The sequence below is a fragment of the Lissotriton helveticus genome, chromosome 4_1 (assembly GCF_964261635.1).
Source record: "Lissotriton helveticus chromosome 4_1, aLisHel1.1, whole genome shotgun sequence".
In the NCBI taxonomy this organism is placed as follows: Eukaryota; Metazoa; Chordata; class Amphibia; order Caudata; family Salamandridae; genus Lissotriton; species Lissotriton helveticus.
Window position 1 is genome coordinate 581,719,439 of NC_136063.1, and position 26,510 is coordinate 581,745,948.

The window sequence follows — 26,510 nt, forward strand, 5'->3', positions numbered from 1 at the left end:
AAGTGCATGCAAAGTTTTGTGGAATACAATGCACTTTAGGAGTTCCTTCAAGTTGAATTTAGACCTGGCTTAGACAATGAGTCAGTTACTGACTCAGTGATTAATGAGCTCAGAATGATTGCTGATGATGGGTGTATCAGCGCCCTGATATAACTTTATCTGTAGACAGCCTTCAATGCCAGAACAGGCCAGGGTAACATGGACTGCAGTGGATTCAGTCCTCCCTTTCACATAGGAAGTAGATAGTGCATAGCCAAGCCAAGGCTGTAGGTTGCCATGGTTGGGTTTTCCCTCTTCTCCATCTTTTGAATCTGTGTCAGTGGCTACTTACCAGGCTGCTGAATTTGGTGATTTTTACGTTCTTCGTGAAGATGACACTCAGATCTTATTTATTGAACTTATAGGGATTGAGTTATTGCATGCAAGCTCTCTCCAGCTCCGGAGGCAACTCAGTGATGAATGATGTCTAACTGGTTTACAAAAATGCCCCACAACAAGATTCTGTTATATGCAACTCTGCGACAGTAGCTTGTGACCCTCATCTGTGGGACCTTGTCCTGTTCATTCTAACCAAACCAGATTCCAGATAGCCCCAAAACAATCTTTGATGCTAGATATTGCAGGTGTCATCAATGTTAGCTCTTTTCAGTAGAGACCTTAGGAAAATATTGCCATTTTTATGTTTTGCTCATAAATTTATGACAATTAATGTTTTAGTTCCTATTCACACTGACTACTGTAATGGAATACCATATATGCGTGCCATCTTGTGAAGTCCATTATGAAATGCCACCATATTTAGAACGCTGCATAACATATGAAAGAACTGTTTGAAAAATAAGGGTTGCACTGGCTCCCTGTAAAGAAAAAGATTAGCATTAAATCTCTCTGATGCATTGCATGTACTACATCTCTCGGTCTTCTTTTTATCAAATATGGTACTATGAAGTACTTCAGTAAATTTCCGTAAATTGTTTCTTTTTTATTTTCATATTTAACCATAGGAATGGTAATTCTTAGGGATCTAGATGGTCTATCATTACCTGCCAGATTTTGTACCCCTTTTGCATTTTCCTGACTGATTTAATCCGATAAAGATTAAATTCTAAATAAAAAAACATTATAAAACTTTGCTCGCCACATTTCATATGTAGGTGCTTCAGGCTTCAACCACATTGAAGATATACATAGGCGAAAAAAAATTGTTTCTTTTTTTAATGATTTTTTTTTTTGCATTTTAGGAAAAAGAGAGCGAACAAGCATTAGTTTAACATTGCTTGCAAAATGATCATGGCTGCACTTACATAAGATGTTCCATGTAGCATGCCAACATCACAAACGGTTGTAGCAAAACCGGCCTGTTCATAAGTTTACTGCCTCTATGTGCTCGTTTTTCGCTAATTATCAAACCTAAACTAGATCCTTAAACGAGTAAGTAATTATGCAGGATGGGGCTGTAAGAACCATCAATGCGAGGCCCAGTGGAGGGCCCCTTCCTTGGACCTTGCAACCTTGGTTATGCACTGTGGGGCCCGGAGAAGGGGATCTCTACGTTTGCCTTTAATTAATGTTGAAGTACAAGAATCATTTATTTCCAGTTATTTCCATGTCTGCAAACTGGCGATGATGTTCCCAGATCACATCGCCCTTTGCGCAAAATCTCTTTGATGTGTTCTTGCATAGTGACTTTTCAGATTGCACATAGCCATTTCGGTTAATTAAAAACCTACTTTGTGTGAAGAAGTAACTAATCATTTGTGTTATGGTAAAAGACATACCACATACTTTTACTAAAAATGCCTGAAATTGTAAAATATAAACATTATTGTACCAAGCATATGGCCTAAGTTGAGTTGGTGGCTTATATTGATCAGTGAAATACCCAGCCCTCCCGTTTCCCACTTTTTGATATACTTAGCCTCCATTGTCTTCCAATTTACCCTTGCTTGATCACTTTCGTTTCGCACAAGTCCAGAGATGTAACTGATATCATGTTGTGCTATATTTATTTGTAATGTTTAAGGGGACAAGGGGACCCTATTTTAATGGTCAGGGACCTTGGGTAGTAGTAAGTTACAAACACAGTAGTCCCTGACAGGAAAGATACGAAGGAAAAGCAATAAATATAGACCTGGAATCAGTACTATATTGAGGCTGTCCAGCCGGACAGAATGATTCTAATATTATTTCCATTCGCAAACAAGCATTTGCAATGCAATAGGTCTCGCATTAGGAAAGTGTGAGCTATTGGTATTGTAAATGACAATTTTTTTAAATATTTGTTGGCTTTGAAAATATATAAATGGCTTTGAAAATATATAAATTAATAGCATTGTTATTCACAAAGCCAATAGCTTACACTTTCCTAATGCGAGTCCTATTGGCTATGGCAATGCTTGTTGGTAGTAAGCAAGGACAGTGCTGTTGTGCTGCTGAGTGATGCTGTTGTGGTGCTGAGTGATGTGCTGGTGTCCCAGAGTGATGTGGTAGTGTTGTGTTCAGCTGTGCAGCAGTGTGAGTACGAGAGAGAGAGAGAGAGAGAGAGAGAGAGTGTGTATGTGTGTGTGTGTGTGTTAGTTAGTTAGTTAGTTAGTTAGTTATCCACTATCTGGGACAGGAGATGTGCACGGCTGGTAGGTGAGCGTGCGCACACACATGGTAAAATCGTCTGCGCGTTCCCATCCCCTGTCCAACATTCCCAGCAAGTGGATAACAAAAGATCTTTCGCTGGACGCAGCGCTTCACGCTGCTAACACGAGCTCGACCTAAAAAGAATAGAGTGGGACACAATCCTGCATCCAATGCAATACATATAACACAAAAACACAAGTAATAAAAGGCTCAGGCAGGACAAACAGCTTGAATGTTATACAAAAGATGAAACAAGCAGAGATGGGTAACAACACTGTTACACATAAATAATCATTTGAATTGTGTTTACGGTGTAAATTAGGTCGACGACGTCTCGATCCCGTAAAACCAATACCGGTATCATCATCAGGACGTAAAGTTACATGCCTGAGAGGGATTTGCTGTGCGTGTTGCACAGGGGCAGGCGGCCTGGATTTGACCGTGGTCGGGTGCGGCGTGCTAAAGCACGTAACCTAACTAGCCTAAAAAGAGAGAAATAGAAGTTGCTAGATAAAAGTCCAGGTTTTGAGGGCTTTTCTGAATTAAAAAACGGTTCAGAGCAAATGGCAGTTGGAAGAAAGTTCTACCATTTTGGCAGCCAAATTGGGGAAGAATCTTTCAACATATGAAACTGTTCTAATTTGATGCACGGTTAGTAAGAACTGATTGGATGGAGGAGTGTCCCTAGATTCAGGCCAGCAGGCTGTGAGTGAGAAAGGAGATGCTTTTTGAGAGGATTTAGGGCCAGATGTGCAACCCTCAATTACATGCACAAATGGGTTTACGACCCGTTTAAGCATGCAAAATAGCCCAGGGCCATGTACAATTCCTAAACAGCGAGTCGCAATTTATTTGCGACTCGCTATTTAAGAATTGCGATTTTGCTAATAGGAAGTGGTTTCCCTTTCTAATAGTGTCCGCATATCAATGATTGAATGTTTTGTCACCGCAATTCCGGTCGCAAAACACTCGCAAATTACCACCCTCTTCAAGAGGGTGGTAATGTAGTCGCAGTTTGGAAGGGGTCCCCAGGGGACCCTTTCCACTTTGTGACTGTCTCTAAAAATATTCTTTAAGGGCAGGCAGTGGTCCCAGGGATCACTACCTGCCCTTAAAAAATGAAACCAAAACGTTTTTTTTTTAAATTTTATTTAAAAGCAGTACCAGACATGATGGTCTACTGAGCCCAGCAGGCCACCATCCCTGGGAGGGCCTGTCATTCCCAATGGGCTCGCAAATTGCGAGAGGCTCACTAATATTCATGAGCCTCGCAATTTGTGACCCCATTGGGAATCGCAAACAGTGTGAAACACACTGTTGTACATGCCAAATAGCGCCTCGCAAATTGCAAATCACAAATGAGTTGCAATTTGTGAGGCGCTATTTTGCAGGTCGTACATCTGGCCCTTAATGTGTTATACTAAGGTAATTACTCTTTCCATCTTGTGCAAGGTTCATATTTGTACTCAGATTAGACAGGCTAAATAAGATTTGAGGGCCCTTTACATACATATAGAAACTGACCCCTAATTGTTGTACAAGAGTGAATCAAGTGGTATGGACACGATTCACCCTGCAGTTCAATTGCTTAGGTGTGAATAAAAAGGTGGTAATTTAGAGATCAACTGTCAGATGGACACAGTGTAACCAGTTTGACTCATCAGGTCAATCCTAGCTTCACTTCTAGGATTTTTTTCATAATGGAATGAAATATGGTATTGAAGACTGTTGAAGGGTGTAAAAGTACCAGTGTCCCAATAACCCCATTTCTATCCTGTGGCAACGATCAACCAAAACTAATAGGATCACCGGATCTGTGTGTCCTGTCTAGAATCCAGCTTAGAAAGTATCCAAAAGACTCTCTTCCATAAACTACTTAAGATATTGAAAACGTTTTTTTTCAAAAGTTTGCCATTGAATGGTACACGGCAAATTGGCAGAAAGTTGTTGATCTTGTGGGTCAAGGGTATTTAAAAAAAAAAAATCTTTCACAGTGGAATGAGATCTGGAAAATACCTTGTCTTAAAGAACAGTTAAATATGTCCAGGAGTTGAGTTTTGAGAAAAAGGGAAGTTGCATCAAAGTTGCTGGTCATACACCGATAGGATGCAGCTTAAAATGGTGGAATCCAGACCAGCCCCAATAATCAGTCTGAAAGAGTTTAAATTAATCACAGTTTAGATATTTTGAGTTGTCACAGAAAGGTTCTCGGGTGTAGGAATTTGGTCTGCTTAGATGTTGCCATATAATAGTTTACACTTGTTGAAAAAGAATTGAGCAAGGTTATCATTTAGTTCTTTGGAGTGTTGTAATGTAGCTGAGAAATCTGAAGGAGATTGTAATTCTAATACAATATGGAATGATTATTTCAATAGGGTCAAATCCGATAAGAGAAGAAACGTTTCTTGGAGCTGTTGATTTTAAAAGGCAACCTTAGAGGACTGGTCCCACACCCCAGTGCCTTACAGCCACAGTCCAACACTGGTCCAACACCAGGAAACAGGACTGCATCATCTACCAAGTCATGATTACTGACACACCTGCCTACTTGGTGATAGGTTCTCCAACTCCAGTAGTACTCTGTACACGATCAGCATGGATACCTTTCAGACAGAAGACGAAATGCAAAAAAAGGAAAATATAGCAAGGCAAAAAGCCATCCAGAGAGTCCCAACCCAGCTCCAATTTACTTAACAGCTGAATACTCATCTCTTTGAAGAACAATACATCATGCTGCAGTAACAGTTCACAAACCAGCTACCTGTCCTATCACATATTGGCTGTATCTCTGTTCATCTCTCAGTTGCCTTTCGCTTAGATTTGTGCTATGTAAATGCCACATTCACAACACACTAAATAACACACTATCTGGAAATAATGTGTTAATATTTGATTAAAGATATACATTTTGGAGCGATCTAGCCGAAACGTTTCCACCCAGCGTGACTAAGCTATTTCCACTGAACAGAACTTGAGCAAATACATGCCCTTATTATTGCATTAGTATTATTTATCCGATACCCTAATTGGGTCAAGCGTGCGCTATAAAACATTATAATTAAATAAGAGGGCACTAGGTGGCGCATGACCAACATGGCCGCACTGTTGTGAGGCTCTGGCAGCCCAGCAGCAACATCCTCACAAATATCCTGCGCCCAAGACTACCTGCATTAACATAGACTTGAGTCGCGTACCTGCAAGTCCTGCCGCAACGCATTACGACCGACATTGCGGACCCGCGGAGCCCCGGGACTGTGTAGGCTCAGGCAGTTCTGGCGCTGCAAGATTGCTGCTGCGCACTGTGGAACACCACACTGGCTCCTGCTACCAATTGAGGCCCCGGCATCCACGTGAAGACTGGTCCGCGTCGGCACGGCCACACTGCTTAGCACAGCACCAGCGCACAAGTGAGTCTGGGACTTTTATCCTCTATATTGCTGCCTGTTACGACTCCTGTGAGCTGGTGATGTTAAGAAGCTGCCGAGTGTCAGGCCCTGAGGGAGCCCCCACTGTGTTGTCCCGCGCTTGTTACGGCTCCCGCTGCACTGGCGTGTGCTGCCGTGGTCGCTGGCGAGGTGGCGGATCGTGGCGCCCCCGGCGCTGTGGATTGGACGCTACTGGACACTGAGTTGAAGGGGACAAACGTGAAGTGACCCCCGTGGCTCCTGAGGGCACATTAAATCAGAAAGGTCCCAACAACTGGACATGACCTTCCAGGTTGTTACCTGTTCTACATAGAGTGGCAGTGATATATCTGCGATGGCATGTCTCCCCACATGGTGCTAATGGTTGCAAATTAACGCGGGCGACATACCTTTTTTCGCGCCCACAGCTCGGGATAAACGACTGTGCAGCGGCGTCTACCAGAGACTATATTGTGCCCCAGAGCCCGAGCACTTACTCCTGGCCCACCAATACAATCTGTGCGTTCCCAGTCAGTTGCACACTTGATCGAGCGGTGCACCACAAAGTAACCACAGGACCAGGTTGACACAGAGGACACAACAGTGTGGAAAGCAGCAAATATTGGGACGTACCCCCCTGGCAGTGTGCGAAGACTGCTCATTGCTGGACTAGTCTGTACTTCTATGCCCCTACAGCGCGCCATCTCTTTGAGTGCCTGGAGTCACGACATGTTCATTGTCCTTCTGAGCGAGATCCACCCAGGGGAAAACGGACGGCAAGCCATCAAAGTTGCCCTTTGAAACCCGAAAAACTACCACTCGCTCTAGTACTGACGAACCGGATAAAGCAGGGGCGGAAAGGCTTCAGGACCCAGAGACCTCCAGAGACGATGATGTTAAAGGCCTCTTTCTTGTAATGCAACAAAACCTCACCTCTATAGAATCCAAAATGGATTCCATGAACACTCGAATGGACTCCATCGTCCACAAGCTAGACAAGCATGAAGAGAGCCGCATTTCGGATGGCAAGGACAATGCGGCCCATCTGCAAAAACACTTTGCTCAAATGGATATGGTCCTGAAGGTCATCACTGCCAAAAATGAAGACTTGGAGGCCCGTAGTAGACGAATAATGTACACATTATAGGTTTGCCAGAAAGTACCAATACAGGAAGAATGGAGGACTTCATTGAACGCCTAGTGCGTGACACCTTTGGAACGGAGGCCTTCTCACAGCATTTGACCACAGAACGAGCACATCGCTCCTTAGGCCCCAGGCCTCCCCCGGGAACTCACCCGTGCCTGATCGTTGCTCTGTTCCTAAACTATCGGGAGTGTGACGTGGCCCTGAAGTTGGCCCGGGAGAAACAACACTTGAATTTTGAAATTTGTGGCCCGACTTCACCCCAGCAGTGCAACAGGCATGTTGGGGTTGCTGTTGTGGGTGGGGAGGGATGGGGACTGGGAAAGTTTGCTAACGATCTTGTCTGACACTTTCATACAGAATGATTTGTTAAACCATGCACAGTGCACCTTAGGCAGTGAACGCTATATACACTCTAATGACACTCATTTGATGCTTCCCCTATGACTCTATACCCAAACTCTGAAGATACGCCTTCTGACGTGGAACGTCAGGGGTCTGGGGGACCCTCGTAAACGCAGGCAGATCTTGTCTTACCTAGACAGACACAGTATACACATCGCTATGCTCCAGGAAATCCACTTTAACCCTATGATTTCCCCCGCTTTTGCCAACAAATGGGCCATGTATAGAGTTTTTTCGTCTTACTCCTCATACTCTAGGGGCACTGTGATCCTGATAAAAAAGAATTGCCCGTTCATCCTGGAGGACATGTTCTCAGATAAAAACAGAAGGTATTGCATAATTTGGGGCAGGCTGGGGTCACACTCTGTGACGCTGGTATGCTGTTATGGTCTGAATACAGATGACCTAGACTGCTTCACAGCACTATGGGGGAAGATACTTTAAATAGGCTATACACATGTGATATGGGGAGGAGATTTTAATAAGGAATAAAGCCCTGTTAAAGACCAATCTAATCCTCTCCCACACCACTACACCAAGTCCCATAGTATACTGTTAGATATGATGGCTGATAATGACCTCATAGATGCCTGAAGGCATGTTCACCCAGAGGGCGCGGAAGGAACACATTACACAACAATGCACTCTTCCTGGGCCAGATTGGATTTCTGGGTGGTCACTCTGGGTGTTGGGCCATGGATAGTTAATGCTACACGTCTAGCCAGGACATACTTTGACCACGCACCGGTCTGCTTGACATTATCCCCACCTACGCTACACTTGGCCCCCAGAAGTTGGAGGCTTAGTCCGGAAACACAACTAGATGAGGCCTTTAAAACAGGACAGGAAATCACTGGCTTCTTTCACAGAAATTCAGGCTCTGTCACACATATGGGCGTAGTTTGGGAGGCCTTTAAGGTCACTATACATGGCTTTTGCATAGCCAAAAGATGTGGTGTTCTGCGTGATATTCAGCGATATTTGCATCGCTTGGAGGAAGAGCTTAAGCGTCTGGAAAGGGAAATGGAACATTATTTTTTTTAAAACATATTTTATTGAATTTTAGTTCAGCAATCAAGAAGTCATTGGTACAAGATGTACATACTCCCCCCCCCCCGCTGATAACATACAGTTCCTACTCTCCAATGCAGTCCCTGTGATCAGGAGTTCAGCCCCGCAACCCCTGGGGTTGCATTAATGCACGTCTGGGCATACTCGACCCAACAATATCATTGTAACAACCAATGCTGTATACATACTAAACTAACAACTAAGCAAATGAATATCCCCTCCCCATCACCCCCTCCCCCCACCGGCGTGCTCTCCAGTTATGATATTTCTACTTATGAGGTCTGTGAGAACAGTAGATCAGGATGTCCCAACTTGGGGCTGCAACTACCCCTGTGCTCCCCCATCTCCTTGTTCCCCCTCCTGTCCGGATGTGTGGGCAATCAACAACCGAACCAACTCTTCCCAAGCTCTCGCCACTTCCATCGCCTTTTCATTCTTCTGTCGGATCACTATCTGATAGCGAACCGCTCCCTCACTACCAGCCCACTTAAGCAGCTCTCACCTCCATCTCCTACCACTGGGCCCCTCTTTTGATTTCCAGGGCATCGTAATTTCCCTTTTTGCTAATACTAGGCCCAAGTCAACAAACTTACTGGTCACCTTTGTTCTGAGTGTATGAGGAAACCAATGTAGTATGCACGTGGCCATATCAAAAGTCAGCTGGCATTCTGTAATTAGGTTTAAGAGACCACCCACTTCAGTCCAATAAGTTCCCAGGGCCGGGCATCCCCACACCATATGCTCCAGGTCTGCACCCACCACAGCACATCGTGGACACATCACATTGTCTGCATTATAATGTTCCATGATCTTGCCCGGTGTCAAATAGGCTCTATGGAGAATAAAGAAATGCACCAATTGGAACCGGGCGTTTCTAGTACCCTTCCATGCCCTACGCTGTATGTGCCCCCACGTGGCCTCCGGTATGGGCCTACCAATGCTCCCTTGCCATTTTAGGTGCAGCTCGTCCAATGGGGCTAAGCCCTCAGTCAACATCCTTGAATACAAGCATGTGACTGCTTTGAAGGTACCAGCCGCCATCATCACATACTGGCATGCCATCATAGTTTTAGGTTCGATCAATCCCTCTTTCCAATGTTTCTGTATCGCACCTGTTAGGGCCGCATGTATCAGTAAACTTCCCCCGGGGAGATCAAACCTCTCCTGCAGTACCTGATAAGACAACAGATCCCCATCTTCGTATAGGTCCCCTAGTACTTTGATCCCTGCCTGTTCCCAGTCCTTCAACGAGGACCAGTCCCCTCCATGAGGCAATGCCGTTAGCATGCCCAGTGGCACCTCAGGCGCGTACGGGTGCCGCACGCCCGCTCTCCGCTGGGATCTATTCCAACACAACCTCAGGGTTTTTTCCTCCATTGTAAGGTCGCTGAGGTCCATCCGCTGCTGCAATGCTATAAAGGACAGGACATGTCTCGGGATACCTCCTCCTCTAACTGAGTCAGGGCCCCTGAACTCCAAAGCCACCACCTGTGTAATGACCTGTAGCTGCGCTGTTATGTAGTACAATTCGAAATCGGGCACTGCTAGACCGCCCTCAACTCTAGGCCTCATCAACGTCTTGAGGGCCACTCTGCGTCTCCCTGATCCCCAAATGAATCCCACCATCATGGATTTCAAATTGGCAAACACCGAGCATTGCACCCAAATAGGCAGCGTTCTAAAAAGGTATAGCAGCCGGGGAAGAGCCACCATCTTCAGCGACGCTATCCTCCCCATCACAGAGAGTGGAAGGGCACCCCAAAACGCCATACTCCCCTTCAGGGCCCGTAGGCATCTCCCTATATTCCCCTCCAACATATCACTAACGCCATGATAAATATGAACTTCAAGGTACGCTAAGCAAGACGGTTCTCACCTCACAGCCCGTAACACCTCGGGGGCTCCCCTAACCGCCCCAAAGCTTGATAATAGTCGTGCTGCTCCTGCCATAGCCCCGCCCGTGTCCGCCAAAAACATTAGTAAATCATCTGCGTACAGGGAGATGTGCTGCCGATCCCCCCTAAAAGTTAGGTCCTCATACCACCGTCCCAACCGAGCTCGCGCCGCCAGTGGTTCTATCGCCAAAGCAAATAGTAACGGGGAAAGTGGGCAACCCTGTCGCGTCCCGCGAGCCACCGCGTATCTGGGGAAAACCATTCGTCCTACCTTAACTCGCGCCACTGCTGAGGAATATAACACCGCCGTCCATCTCACAAACGCTTCGCCCAGCCCAAAACGGCCCAACGTTTTATATAGATATGGCCATTCGAGGCTATCAAAGGCCTTCTCTATGTCTACAGAAAGGAATGCCGCCCCGGGCGAGCCCTCGCAAGCTTCCCCCAGGACCCTCAACAGTCTTTGCACATTAGTAGCAGTATTCCTGGTAGGGATGAACCCAGCCTGGTCCTCATGCACCAGACTCGTCATATGCTGCATCAGGCGCAACGCCAGTATCCTACTAAGGATCTTATAGTCCGTGGACATCATTGATAAAGGGCGATATGCTGCCGTGTCCGTGCTATCCCTTCCCGGATCAATAATGGGACAAAGAGGGTCTCCCGCATCGTCTCCGGTAACTGTCCTATTTCCCGTGCCTCTCTTTAGACCTCTAAGAGCCTTGGCGCCAGTATGTCTATAAACTGCGAATAGAACTCAATCGGCAACCCATCTACCCCTGGGGCCATATTCCGCACCATCTGTTTTATGGCACTCCTTATCTCTTCAAGGGCAATGTCCCGACCCAAATGTTTCGCCTGGTCCTAATCTATTTGTGGACGTTCGACTTCTCCCAGGTAGGACTCAATTTCAGTATCATCTGCCGTTAGCGTACTCCCGTACAATCTCTAGTAATACTTCCGGAACTCCTGCATAATCTCCCTTTGGGTATATACCATGTTGCCTTCACCCACTCCCAGGGCCAAGATCGGGCAGCCCCTCGGCGGAGGATTTGCTAGCCAAGCCAGCAGTGTCACAGCCTTATCACTCTCTGCGTGAGCCTTCTCAACATATTTCTTATAATCAAAGCAGCGGAGCCTTTCTACCTCCTGGGCCAGCTTCTCCTTGGCTTCCGTTACTTCTACCTGGAGTTCCGGGTGCCCCGGCCTCGCCTGTTCCGTTAATCTCAATCGGCTATCAGGTGCATCCACATCCTGCAGCAGGGTCTTCCTTCCTCCAGCATATTTACTTATACATAACCCCCGCACCACAACTTTTAAAGCGTCCCACTCCACCGCCCTAGTAGTAGCAGTCCCTGCATTCTTGGCGAAGTAATGTGCTATCTCCTCTTCTACTTCTCTTCGAAACACCGGATCATCCAGTGTCTCCGGGCGCAGCCGCCATGTGGGAATTGCAGCTTTGTCCCTTGTCCAATGTAACGTAACCAACAGTGGGTTAAGATCCGACAGAGTCCTCGTGAGGTATTCAGATTGGGTCACGGAAGACACCACCGACGGGGAACACAGAATTACATCTAGCCGAACATGAAGCTCGTGCAACGCTGAGAAATAGGAATAGTCCCTGTCCCGTGGGTGGTGCAGCCTCCACACATCTACCAGCTGCCATCGAACCTGCCAGTCAGCCCTATACTTAGACAACCTATGAACTGGGGACTCTGCCAAGGGGGGGTGAGACCTATCCATAAGTATATCTGCTATCGAGTTGAAATCCCCTCCCAATATCGTTGGACCTGCCAGGAACTGCGCTGGGTGCCGGACAACTGGTCCAGAAATCGCGCCTGATCCACATTAGGAGCATAAATACTACATAAGGTTATCTCCCTGCCATATAGGCGCCCTTCCACAGCAACAAACCTGCCCTCCCCATCAATCGTGTGTTTAAGCACCTGGAAGGGGACCCCCGCTCTGATCCAAATCAGCGCCCCGCTCGCGAACGCCGAATAAGTAGTAGAAAAAACCTGGCCCCTCCATCTACGCTGCAGCGCTAAGCCCTCTGCCTTCTTGAGATGAGTTTCCTGGAGCAGTGCTATGTGTATTCCCCTCCTGACCAAGTAAGCATGACCCTTGTGTCGCCTTGTCATCGTATGTAATCCCCGCACATTCCAAGTAATACATTTCAAATCAGGTATTGCCCCCATTATCACATTGCAATTTCTTCCTCCTTCCATTGACATTGTGTTACACACCGGTGACACCCAGAACCCAACCCCGTCCCCAACACCCCCATCCCTAACAAGAACAGGTCCTAAAACAAAACAGTTAGTGCCCATCCAAACCATACCCACACACACCACACAATTAAGCCCAGCTGTAGCCACCGCAGGTATGCCTTAAGGGCTACAGGGGGGGGCCTGGTGCCAACGGGCGACCTCTCCCTTGCACATATGAACTCCGTTGAGGTCCCCCCATAAATCCTCACCCGCTACCCCACCAGCGTGCCAGGCTACAAATTATCCAAACACCACAATATGAAGACTTTCCCTCCACCTCAGGACCGCCGCCCGGCATTCCCTCCCTGGTCTCCATTCAGCACCAGCACTCTGCCACTGCCCCACACAAGTCCCACTCGACCACCCTCCAGCCCATCACCCATAAACATGAACTATCACTCATCCATGAGTCCATCTGCTGTGGCCGGGGTGACCTGAGGCATCCGAACACTGCCAACCTCCGACGTCTCCGTGTCCGATCGTGTCTTATCGTCCTCTGAGTCCGCCCCCTCCGGCGACTGCATAGACTGACTACTAGATAACGCTGACACTGCTTGCAGCGCATCTTGTTTCCCTAAATCAGTTTGGGCTTGAGATGGTTTCTGCACCTTCGGCCACCGTCGGCGAAGGCGTTGCGACTTACGCTGGGGTAGCCCTTCAGAATGTTCTTGCAATTGCCTCTCCGTCTGATCCGTGCCAGCCCTGTAGGTCTCAAGCCACGCCCATGCATCCTCTGGGGTGTCATGAAAATGAGTGCTACCATCAAGCATGATTTTCAATTTCGCAGGGAACAGTAAGGAGTACTAAATGCCCTCCGTGCGCAGCTCCCTTTTCACTGATATGAATGAGGTACGGCGGCGCTTGATCTCCAAAGTATAATTCGGGAATATTGTCACTTTACCATTGTCAACCTCATAGACAGGCGTGCCCCAGTTACTGGGAGATGCGGAAGGCTGAGGGCGCTCTCCGCTCAACGTTCGTCCACTCTGCTGCCGCGAGCCTCTGGAGATCGCAGGGGGGGCGAATCCACACCACCGAGCCGAGCACTTCACGCTCGCAGGTCGTTTCCCCAGCGCCCGCCGAGCCGCTCTCCTCCAGCCCGCAACCAGGCCCCTCGGGGGCGCTCCCCGTGGGCGCCGCCGCTCCCTCGTACTTTCTCTGGTCCCGGTCTCCAGTGATGGCAGCGCAGGGTGCTCAGCCGCTACTGCCGGAGGCCCAGACGCTCCTCCCCGGTCCGCCGCCATCCTGTGCTGCCTCCTCGTCCTCCGACTTTGGCTGTTCAGAAGCACCGAAGCCCCCCTTGCACGGCCTCCTATTCGCCGGGCGGTTCCCCCGGGACAGGAGCTCCTCGGTTGGCGAGTCCCAGCGCTGCTGGCGGGCAGCGAAGGCCACTTTATTGCAGGATCTTAAGGGGACCGACACGGAGCCCGGCTCTCACACAGCCAGCTCCATCGGCCTCCAAGCCACGCCCCCCAGGGAAATGGAAAATGATGTTAAAGGTGAGATTCAGGCAACCTTCAGAGATAAGCTTTCGGACTACAAAGATACTGCAGACAAGGAGACGCGTTTCAGAGGGAAATATTTTACAGCATGTAGATATGTCGAAGGGGAACGTCCAGGCAGGGCCCTCGCGGAAGGCATCCCCAAACCTCGCTTCTCCAATTACATTGTGGAACTAACGGATGAAGATGGGGTGCGATACAGAGACAGTAGGGACATATTAGCCACCTTCACTTCATTTTACACACATCTATACAGTACCCGCAGACAATACCCACTAGACCTCTCTGACTACCTACAAGATGTTGCTATCGGATGGTTAGGGGATACCCAGAGAGAATTTCTTGCCGCAACTTTTGAGGCGGATCAAATACGTACGGCCATCATACAAATGCAATCTGGAAAAGCCCCAGGGTCAGAGGGCCTTCCAATAGACTTTTACAAAACATACATACACCAACTGATACCTGTTCTTAAAGAGGTATACGAAGAAGCACATGAAACAGGCATTCTCCCGTGCTGTATGAGGGAAGCTCTCCTCACTTCCCTCCTAAAACCAAATAAACCTGCAAATGCGTGTGATTCCTACAGGCCGCTCTCTTTAATCAATTATGACACAAAAATACTTGCCAATAGGCTGAGTCTCCTGATGGAGAAACTAGTACTGCTGGATCAGGCTGGCTTCATCCTGGGAAGGGGACATCCCACAATCTCCGTACATTATTCTCCATCATGCACTATGTTGACTCCACCCTTCCACTTGCGGCTTTCGATTCAGTCGAATGGGATTATTTATTCACCATATTGCAATGTATGGGCATCCCCAAAGGATTTCTAGGCTGGATACGATTACTGTATAGCTCTCCCGTAGCCAGGGTTCTGATCAATTGACTAGTCTCCTCACCTTTCTCATCACACGGGGCACTAGGCAAGGCTGCCCTCTCTCCCCGCTCCTGTTTGCTCTCGCAATCGAACCACTTGCTGCCAAAGTGAGACAACACCATCACGATAAAGCTCTACGCTGCCAGTTGCGCCCCATACTCATCTCCCTCTACACTGATATCACTCTGTACATTAGAGACCCTCAGCAGAATTTAAACCCCATACTGCGAGAATTTGTCCGTTGAGGTGAAATGTCGGGGATACATATTAATTGGAAGAAATCTCAAATTTTCCCCCTTACTACCTCCACAATATCATTTGAACCTGACTTCCCAATAGAATGGTGTGATACGGATGTGAAATACCTTGGAATCTACATCATCTTGGATCAGGAGGAGCTAATGCGATTAAATTAAGGCAGACTCTAGAACAAATTGCTAGCAGTGTCACAAGATGAATCGCCCTTCCCCTTTTTATGGCAGGCAGAGCTTCCCTCATTAAAATGGTTATCCTCCCCAAATTTTTTAACTTATTGATGAATATTCCATTTGACCCCGGTAGATACTTTTTTTTAAATTTGCGCACAGAACTGATTAAACTGCTTTGGGGCGGTAAACAACCTAGATTGCGACGGGATGTTCTTATTAAGCCCTATTCTCAGGGGGATTTGATGTGCCAGATTTGGAACTTTATTATTTGTGTGTGCAAGCCTATTATGCCTACTACGGGTTCCATCGACCTAAGTACATGCCGCAAGTGGCGGTGGAACAGTGGCTGGCTGCTCCTATACCACTAGAGGGGGCCTTCCTAAGCACACCCCTTCTTCGTAAGTCCGACCCTACGGCAGTCACAAGCACAGTAAAAGCGTGGCAACGCATAGCCAAGCGCATGCATGTTCCCATGTTATATTCTCCTAAACTTCCATAGGTGTATCATCTCAAATGCTGATGTTACAGGAGTTTTTTTCAAACAAACCCAAACTAAATTTGACATACATAACTGGGGTGACCTATACTTAAAAGGGAAATTCCACATCATGCAGCAGATGTTCACTACATCTACTCCCTCCCCTATGGATATTTTCCTAGATGTTAGGCTACGCCAAGGCCATTAGAGAATACACACAGTCATACCCACAAGAACCGCACATGTTCATTCCATTACATATGCTTGTGATGACTTAGCAGGCCTCGCATGTAGTATCTACACTCTACCATAATATTTATACCAGCCAACGCCCGCTACGCAGTGAGGCACAGGAGAAATGGGGCACGGAACTGGGCCACGCAATTACTGAAAAACATTGGCTCTACTGTTGTAAACAAACAGAACAGGTCTCAGCTACTTGCCGCCTACGTATTATACACTATAAATTCTTACATCGTATCTATTTCACCCCTGTTAAAATGTGTAGATACAAGCTGAGAAACAGCGACAGCTGTGACAGGTGCAGGGTGAAAAAAGCAGACTTTCTGCATCTTGCTTGGAGTTGCCCCAGCATCCTAGAATATTGGCAACAGGTGTTTGCAGCATTACATCAAATGACATCTCCCCTGATTCAAGCCACACCATTGACTGCACTTCTAAACTACAAAGAGATTATAGAGGTGGGATACAAGCGCTTCATTTCCGTAGGACTTCTACTGGCCAAACAAAAGGTGGCATGTCGGTGGGGTCGGGCAGGGCCCTTAAATTTAAGGATTGGCTCAAAGATGTGCTATTCTGGCAAGATCAAACACTCACATATTCGGAACTGTTACCACTAGCCTCGAGATCCAGAGACATATGGAAACCCCTCACACCGTATCTCCTTGCACACCCGATTGATACTACCAATACTACATAGCCGCGCTGACACACATTATTGGGACATCGCCTGTACGCAAACTAAGAGACAGGGGGGGGGGGAGATATTGTTTAGGTATCCTCGAATGTACTCTCCATACTGTTACAAATGATTTATGTGTTCAACTGGTGTATTATAGATCTCCTGCAACTTGATATAATGCTTTTCTCTTCACTGTTAAGGCCTACAATCTATAAGTGGTTACGTGCCTGTGCAATTCATATGTCATGAATGTGCTTTGGTTTTTAAACTAATAAAAACCGATTTAAGTAAAAACAAATATCTATATATTTTTATTGTTTAACTGACATCAGGAAAGTTGATTCAAGATGCAAGAGGACTACAATTGATGGCACTTCCTATGATATAATTTCCTGGGGTGTCACCCATTATATGCAAATTAGAGGGGCCTCCCACATTCCCTTGATGCCTAGTGCCCCACAAATCCTAGAACCGTCCCTGCAGATGAGACCCTAAAAAACAATGGTGAGTGGAGAGATATGCAAGTTATTCACAGCATAGGCATTCCTGTAAAAGATTACCGCATGATTCCATGTCTCCAAGGGGGAAATGCTCCCATCTTGCTTCAAGATGCAAGAGGACTAGAATTGATGGCATTTCCTGGGTTGTCACCCATTTTAAACAAATTAGAGGGGCCTCCACATACCCTTGATGCCCACGGCCTAACAAATTATAGAAGAGTTTTTGCGGATGAGACCTTTAATAATAATTACTGTCAGGTGCAGTACTTCAGTCTTATGAACTAAAGTGTATTAGGAAGACATTTACCAGCATTAGCCTTCCTTCTAAATATGCCGGACTTGCATGAATGTGCATGGGTGACTGGGACTTTTCACATAAACAGAAGGTGGGCTTCAATTTTACTTTAACCGAGCGTACAGAATGACAGTGCACCTTAGCAGAAAATTACAGAAGAGGCATTAAGAACTTAAAAAAATTGCATTTTTTTAAAGCCAGTAGCGTGCCTGATAATTACATTGCTTTCTTATAACAGCTGCTAACTATCCCTGCTTTTGAAAACATAACAAGGCACCTCCCACCGTTTTCAGTCGACCCTTTCTAAAACTGGGACATGAGCTACATTTCCACGAATTCTGCAGGGACAGCGGGTGAAAATCCGGGAAACCTGTTCATCCTAGCATGTGCTTTAATGTCAAATGAAAACCAAGGACTGGAGCACCACGTCTTAGCTTACAATGAATCAACTATTAACTGTATTCGTGAGTTAAGCATGACGTTTATTTTGCTTAACATAAAAGTGTTTCATTGGTATGTTTGTTCTACTGCTATCCCATCTTAATTTGTAACTGGACATATAGTTTATTGGCAGTAATGCCTGTGAAAAGAAGAGGTGATACCATAACCCATCAGTACTTCATTCGCCTGATAAAGACATATTTATCCTCGAGAACAAATGTTCGGCTTAAAATAGCCAGAACTAGTAACGCTGACTTGATCCCTGGTTAAATAGAACGGAACATTAAATGCTTCACCATTTTATCACAGTTTTCACTGTCGCATTGCAGTTTAACGAATGGTGTTCTCTTATATAACATTCATTATACAAATCCACTTACATTGCTATTAATTGTAGATTGCTCATAACATGCAAGTATCGGGTTTTCCCCGAGTCACCTCTCCCTAATACGCAGCTTCGCTTACACCACTTCCGGGTGGTAGGAGGAGTCTAGTCACTACAGACTACAGAAGGAAACGGCGCTGAAAACTTGTTTGTGTAGCAGCGTACCAGAACTACGCCTCGAAACTACCGGGAGTGAGAGCGACAAAAATATTTCTGACGTCATTTCCTCTAGTTCTTCCGATTGATGCGTTATCTGACCCGGATACAGAAGTGCAGCGACGTAATAAGGCCCACCGCACCCGGGCCTCCACGTACCGAGGCCCTCCTTCTTACAGTATCGGCCTCAACGCCTGCAGTTCCGTGCACGTGAGCGGCTCGGCGCGAGCACTTACAACGGAGTGCAGCGCGCCACACCGCAGGCAGCCGATCTGCGAGGGCGTCTCTCCCTGGTTGCTGCGCACGTCATAATTGTGCGCCGGGGCGGCAGCAGCTTCTTCCGCCTCTCCTTCCTTCCCATTAGGGCCCGCGGCGCCGATCAGCCCAAACGCCTTGTGAGAGAGAAGTGCGTATTTGGCTGGATGGCACGGAGAGACTAGACTGCGGTGGACAATGCCGGGTGCCTGGCAACGCACCGCGTCGCTTTTGTAAAGAAACCCCCCTCCCTCCTTTCGGCTGCTGCGCACGTACTAGCAGCCAGGGTTCGGGCGACGCTTGCGCAGCACAAGCAGGCATCGGCCTACGGCAGCAGGGGGGGAGAAGGTGAACACGGCTACAACCAAAGACCGCCCTGACTGGAGAACCGGGATTTTTCAGTCCTGTTCCTTGGAGGCTGTACGTCGATTGGAATATGTTTGGATTACCGCTGCCCTGTTTCCTGTGAAGGCTTGTGATCGAAAAAGACACCACATATCTCACCCATCGGAACTCCACCTTGCAACACAACCTTCTTTGTCGGCAAGTACCAATGGCCTCTTTGACTTTAAACGGATCTCACGCATGTAAAACACCTGTTTTCCTGTAGAAAAACAAAACAGGAACTTAGTCCAGCACTGTGAACACTCCTGTGGTTTCGAAAACATTAAGGCACCTGCAAAAGTTAAACTACATCGCCCAAACTCATTACAGAAGTTCAGAATGGCGGTGAATAGAAGTCAGAATCCGCATGGACTAAAGCAGATTGGTCTGGATCAGATCTGGGATGACCTACGGGCTGGCATCCAGCAGGTGTACACCAGGCAAAGTATGGCCCGCTCTAGATACATGGAACTCTACACCCACGTGTACAACTACTGTACCAGTGTACACCAGTCTAATCAAGCCAGAGGAACTGGAGTACCACCATCTAAGTCTAAAAAAGGCCAGACTCCTGGAGGAGCGCAGTTTGTGGGCCTGGAATTGTATAAACGGTTAAAGGAGTTTCTGAAGAACTATTTGACAAATCTTCTGGAGGATGGAGAAGACCTGATGGGTGAAAGTGTGTTGAAATTTTACACACAGCAGTGGGAAGACTACCGTTTTTCAAGCAAAGTGCTGAATGGAATTTGTGCCTACCTCAACAGACACTGGGTTCGCCGTGAGTGTGACGAAGGGCGCAAAGGAATATATGAAATCTATTCACTTGCTTTAGTGACTTGGAGAGACAGTTTGTTCAGGCCTTTAAACGAGCGGGTAACAAATGCCGTCTTGAAACTGATTGAAAAGGAAAGAAATGGTGAAACCATCAACACAAGGCTGATAAGTGGAGTTGTACAGTCCTATGTGGAACTTGGACTGAACGAAGATGACGCATTTGCAAAGGGCCCCACGTTAACAGTCTATAAGGAATCGTTTGAGTCACAGTTTTGGGCGGATACCGAAAGGTTTTACACGAGGGAAAGCACTGAATTCTTGCAGCAGAATCCAGTCACCGAATATATGAAAAAGGCGGAAGCTCGTCTTTTAGAAGAGCAGCGCAGAGTACAGGTGTACCTCCACGAGAGTACTCAGGATGAACTGGCGCGAAAATGTGAGCAGGTTCTCATTGAAAAACACCTGGACATTTTTCACACAGAATTTCAGCATCTGTTAGATGCAGACAAAAATGAAGATTTGGGACGCATGTATAATCTTGTATCTCGCATCCAAGATGGACTTGGAGAGCTAAAGAAGCTCTTGGAAACGCATATTCATAATCAGGGTCTGGCTGCCATTGAGAAATGCGGTGAAGCTGCTCAAAATGACCCAAAAATGTATGTACAAACTGTGTTGGATGTTCACAAGAAATACAATGCACTTGTTATGTCTGCTTTCAACAACGATGCTGGCTTTGTGGCAGCACTAGATAAAGCCTGTGGTCGGTTTATAAATAATAATGCAGTTACAAAGATGGCACAGTCCTCCAGTAAGTCCCCAGAACTGTTGGCACGGTACTGTGACTCCTTGTTGAAGAAGAGCTCCAAAAACCCCGAGGAGGCAGAACTTGAGGATACCCTAAATCAAGTGATGGTAGTCTTTAAATACATTGAAGACAAAGATGTGTTTCAGAAATTTTATGCGAAAATGCTAGCTAAGAGGCTGGTCCATCAGAACAGCGCTAGTGATGATGCAGAAGCAAGCATGATCTCTAAATTGAAGCAAGCATGTGGTTTTGAGTACACCTCAAAACTTCAAAGAATGTTCCAAGATATTGGTGTGAGCAAGGACTTGAATGAACAATTCAAAAAGCATCTAACCAATTCCGAGCCATTGGACTTGGATTTCAGCATTCAGGTTCTTAGCTCTGGGTCATGGCCTTTTCAACAGTCATGCACATTCGCTCTTCCATCTGAGCTGGAACGCAGTTATCAGAGATTCACTGCTTTTTATGCCAGCCGTCACAGTGGGAGGAAGCTAACTTGGTTGTATCAACTATCCAAAGGTGAACTGGTGACTAATTGTTTTAAAAATAGGTATACGTTACAGGCATCTACATTCCAAATGGCAATACTACTGCAGTACAACACAGAAGATGCCTACACTGTACAGCAGCTGACTGACAGCACACAGATAAAAATGGATATTTTGGTACAGGTTCTGCAGATATTATTGAAGTCTAAGTTGGTTGTTTTGGAAGATGAAAATGCGAATGTTGATGAGGTGGATTTAAAGCCTGACACTTCAATAAAGCTCTACCTTGGGTATAAAAACAAGAAATTAAGGGTTAATATCAATGTACCAATGAAAACTGAACAAAAGCAAGAGCAGGAAACTACCCACAAAAATATAGAGGAAGACCGGAAACTTCTCATCCAGGCTGCCATTGTGAGAATAATGAAAATGCGAAAGGTCCTAAAACACCAACAATTGCTTGGGGAAGTTCTGACCCAGCTCTCTTCTAGATTCAAACCTCGAGTTCCTGTAATTAAGAAGTGCATTGATATTTTAATTGAGAAGGAATATTTGGAGCGTGTTGATGGTGAAAAGGACACTTACAGTTACTTGGCTTAATTTCTTTAGTAATTGCCTGAGTGCTAACTTGTGTCATGCTCAGCTTCTAGTTAAAGTATGTGATGGCAAGAATGAAAACAGACCTTTAAAGCAGCCAACCAGCTGTCCCTTGGACCTCCTCTTTAAACACCTCAGACTAGGACTCCCATCAGTCCGTCTCAGGTTTGCTTTGGAACTGCTCAGGATTGATTATTTTCTTAAATGGAAATGTGGGCGCCATTTAAAGGAGGAGTCTCTCCCCCTCAAATAATACAGAAATTCTCAAACTGGCACAGCGTTTTGAAAATATTTAATTTCCAGTCTCTGGCTTTGGGGATATTTGCCACTTGGTCACTGCTATTGGGTGCTCCTGAAACCACAATTCATTTTTTGGAAGTGGTCACAGGAGGTTTGGGCATTGCACATTGCTGCTCCCCAGCCCCTTTTAATGGAGGCAGGCCAGCTGAGTAGTTTGGCAAGGATGTCCTGCTTCCCCAGAAGGAAGTGCGTATGGATCCAGTGGTGGTTGCCAGCTAACCACTGTAAGGATACGTTTGAGCTCCAATTCCCTTTCTTAGTATCATTCCCATTCCAGGTTACCTGAGGTCCAGGAAGGTCCATATAAATATATATTTGAGGGCAAGATTTCCCCTTTAAGGAAATAAATCACTTGTTATGTTACTGCCTTGGTGCTTATAAATCCAAGCATTGGCTGCAATTTAATGGGTGTCTGCACACGTGATGGCAGCACTCTGAGAGCAAGTCTGAATGGGCATGTAATCTGCATTGAATTTTCACACCAGTTTATTTTTATGAAAGTCCTTGAAGGTCTGTTTGCTCGTGTATGGTTTGGAAATTGTTCCTTTTTCCTTATGGGAGTGCCCCCCTGCCCCCAAATGAATTGTCACTTGTAGTATCAAACCACCATTTTTTTCCCCCCCAAAATTGCACTTAGATTCCACTGTCCATTTAGCCATTATCGGCTGGTAGTCCATACTCCAGTCTAGGTGTTGCCTTTCCTGCTGAATGTAATGTGTTATCTGCTGAGATGGCTCGTTCAGTAGCTAAATCCTGACTAGTACTTGGATGAATCCTTATTTTGCTATTGCTATCTCGTCTTAATGGTTAATATCTACCAACATTTTGTAAATGAGGAAGCAGCATTTCCCTGCCAAGCCCCATTCTTTAGAGGGAAGCTTCCATAATGGGTAAACCATGTTTTCCATCCCCAGTGCCTATAACTTATCCTGGCCCTTCATATTAATTTTCTTTTCTTCCTAAGGAGGAAAAAATTACCTTTTGAAGATGTTGGTCAGGGACTTGCCCTCTGCTGATCAGCCATGACCTCTGTCCAAGCGGCCATATCCACTAATAAAGGAACCCTCTTTCCCAACCGGATTTTGCTGCTGGGCTGTAGTAAAGCTACACCCATCCAGACCTCCTGTGCTACATATCTTCTGGAAGTATCTTACTATTGAGTGATGGGCCGCGGTATGCAAATCGAGCTTGCCTTTCCCCATACCCCATGGTGACCGTGATTTGTGTCTGTCACCCTTTCTAAGGTTAGGTGGTTCTCTTCAGCATTTAAACCGATGAATTCGCCATGGTGGTTGAACAGATGGGGACGTATTTGTTGTGTTTTTTTTTCCCTTTTTCTTTGTAGCATGCAAATTCTATGGGAACGTACAGTATGCCACTGCCCACATAAATAGCATTTTGCAAGTGTGACTCGTTCTCATTGTAATTATAACTGAAATTATTTTATGCCAATGGACGGACCCACCGTAGCATTCTTTCTTGAGTTTCATTATTGTACATTTAAATGCACCACGCATTGTTTGAGTTCATCTATGGGTCGGGTCTCTTGAAACAAAATTGCCAGACATTACAGTGAATGACATAAAGTACCTCTGGCCATATTCCAAGAAAGTATGACCATGGCTATTTGTATGTGTAAACTTAATCCATATTTGTTGTTGATACCGATATGGGCTTGGATTGCTATTTTTTTTTTTTTATCCAACTAAGTATGCCCAGTGTCAACCTGTTTGAACATTTTTGCTTTTTTGGTTGATGATGGTCATTGGGTTATTGCTAGTCGTGTCAACATCCAACATAGACTTGGATTAAAAAAAAAAACTGGAACGTGGGAGCCATCCGCACTCCCTCAACATTTGTTAAAACAGTTAAGACACTTGGGTGTGATTGGTTTGTATGACATAGCCATGAGGCAGATGTTGCCTAGAATCTTTATTCCGATCTATAATCAAAGTTGCATGGCTTCATTTTTACTGCTCCGCAGGCAACCACTCTGTTGCAACCCCCACCAACCTAGAACAGAAGCAGACAAATACTCTGAAGGGTCAAATTATTTGGACAATTCTCGTATTTTGTAAGAACGTCATTACTCATCACGTGCGCTTTATGCAATCATTATTTAATGTACCAGACTCATTTTTGGTCAGGCCTAGCTAGTAAGAGGTGGTAGAAGTTTTATGGCAGTGTGCTCCTTGCCTATGGCAAAACTGTTGTGAACTGCAGTCCATAGTGACACACGGGCGTTTTTTAACACTCTGCCCACACTACTGGGTTAAGAGCCCAGCTCAGGGATAAAGACATCAGAACTAGTGTTGCATTCTATACCTTGCTAAAATGCAGTGGCAATGATTGATCTAACATTGTTTAACTAATGAGCGTTTGCTCAACATTTCCATCACGTTTTGTTCTGTCGTTTACTCATTGAAAAGCATTAATGGGCAGTTCATGCAATAAGCAAGTATGGTAGAGTGGCTGTTTGAGGGAGTTGGATAAACTGTTTTTTTTTTTTCCCCCTTTTCAAAAAAGTGATACTGCTTTATAAATCATTTTGGATTTTGAGGGCCTGTGAACATGGTCTTATTTGTTAAAGTAAGGTGTGGCTATGTAATGTGTAAAAACACATTTTTAACAAAGACATGTTCGAACAACAAAAGTGAAACGTTGCTGTATTGCTATTTTTTAACTGTTGTTTTGTAATGGTGAAAAGCTTAATAAATGATGATGATCACATAGCCCCTGTCTAAATGCAGTTTGGCCTTGGAAATGACCCATTGGTGGCAATGCCATCCTCCACATGAACTAAATTCTTCAGTCTCAAAGATCGCTTTTCCAGCAGGTCTCGAGGCAGAGCAATTCTCCTGGCGGATTTTACTCTTTCAGGTGACGAGACTCTTGGGAGGGTTCGTTACAGGGAGATGAAAATAACCAATACAGATGTTTATCATAAAAGCTATATTGTTGAAAGCGGACACACTTATTAGAAACTTCAGAACATATGTAGGGAGAGACTCCTCTGACAGAAGACTATAAAATAAACACATCAACATTTCTGGCGTCATGAGTGATTTTTCTTTTATGGAGACCATTACGAGGTGCCATTTACTAATTCCACTTTTTAGATGCATATTAAAAGTTACTTAGTACCATTTGTTTGGTTGTCTGAAATGAAGCGTACAGTGCTCTTCAGTTGCTCTTTTAAGGTGCTTGGTAATGCCATGTGTCTTGCGCTGACAATAGGTGACTTCATTTTTTCCAGGTTTGCTCCCTAAAGCTATGTGTTCACAATGACCCTCTGTCCCCACATTTTTCAACGAAGCATCTCCAGTATTATCGTGATGTTACTGACTATTTGGTTTTCACAGTTCTGCCATGGCCTTTGAGTCATTATTGTCATAATTCGCTGTTTAATCCCTGCCTGACCACAACTAACAATCTGCTAGCTGCAGTTCCCAAGTCACTTACTATTTTCCTTTCTTCCTGTGATTGACTTCAGTGTACAGATCTAGGCTTGTCGTTTTACAATGCAGTGAAAAGAGTTGGGGAATGAGCTGGGTTGGTCTTAACTATTGTGGACCACAAATCCTTAAGAGAAAGGCAGCTCTGATACATAAACTAACACAGTGCAACAGTTAGCTCCTAGCTCTTCAAAGAGGATGTCTACTAGTAGTACACTATTTCTTTGCTACACTGATCACTTCAGAGATTTTCTTGCTTCAAGTGAAGATAGCCAGGTGCTGCGATTCAAGATTGGATTGCCCTAGAAGTCTCAGATGCTCGTTTGCAGATGTTAGGAGAGCCTTTCTTTGGCTGAGTTGTCAGGCCTCGAAACATACAAATTTTACTTATACAGCAGGTCTAGTAACTTGAATCATCTACTTGGCCCGTAAACTGGTCTCATTGTGTGCTCCCAGGAAAATATTTTATTTTACAGAGCCTCCTTTTTCTAAATGATCACATTTGAGAGCACCTTCAAATATGTGAGTTCAGCATTTCTCTTGCACAAAAAAATATTGTTTGAGTAAATAGACGAAGAATTTGCTCCATGTATAATAAGAATCTGGCCCACATACAGGGTACACATTATCCCTGACTTGCCT

The 26,510-nt window shown here is 45.6% G+C and overlaps 2 protein-coding genes across 2 annotated transcripts in view; both read left to right on the forward strand.

The window, feature by feature from the left end:
• PPP1R42 (protein phosphatase 1 regulatory subunit 42) overlaps positions 1-26,510 on the forward strand; it is a 541,010-nt gene that overhangs the window by 130,170 nt on the left and 384,330 nt on the right. The gene's annotated exons all lie outside the window — the stretch shown is intronic.
• Positions 18,751-25,462, forward strand: CUL1 (cullin 1). Its single transcript, XM_078687203.1, has one exon. It carries the CDS (start codon positions 19,786-19,788, stop codon positions 22,114-22,116), a length of 2,331 nt encoding a protein of 776 aa, XP_078543329.1. The 5' UTR covers positions 18,751-19,785; the 3' UTR covers positions 22,117-25,462.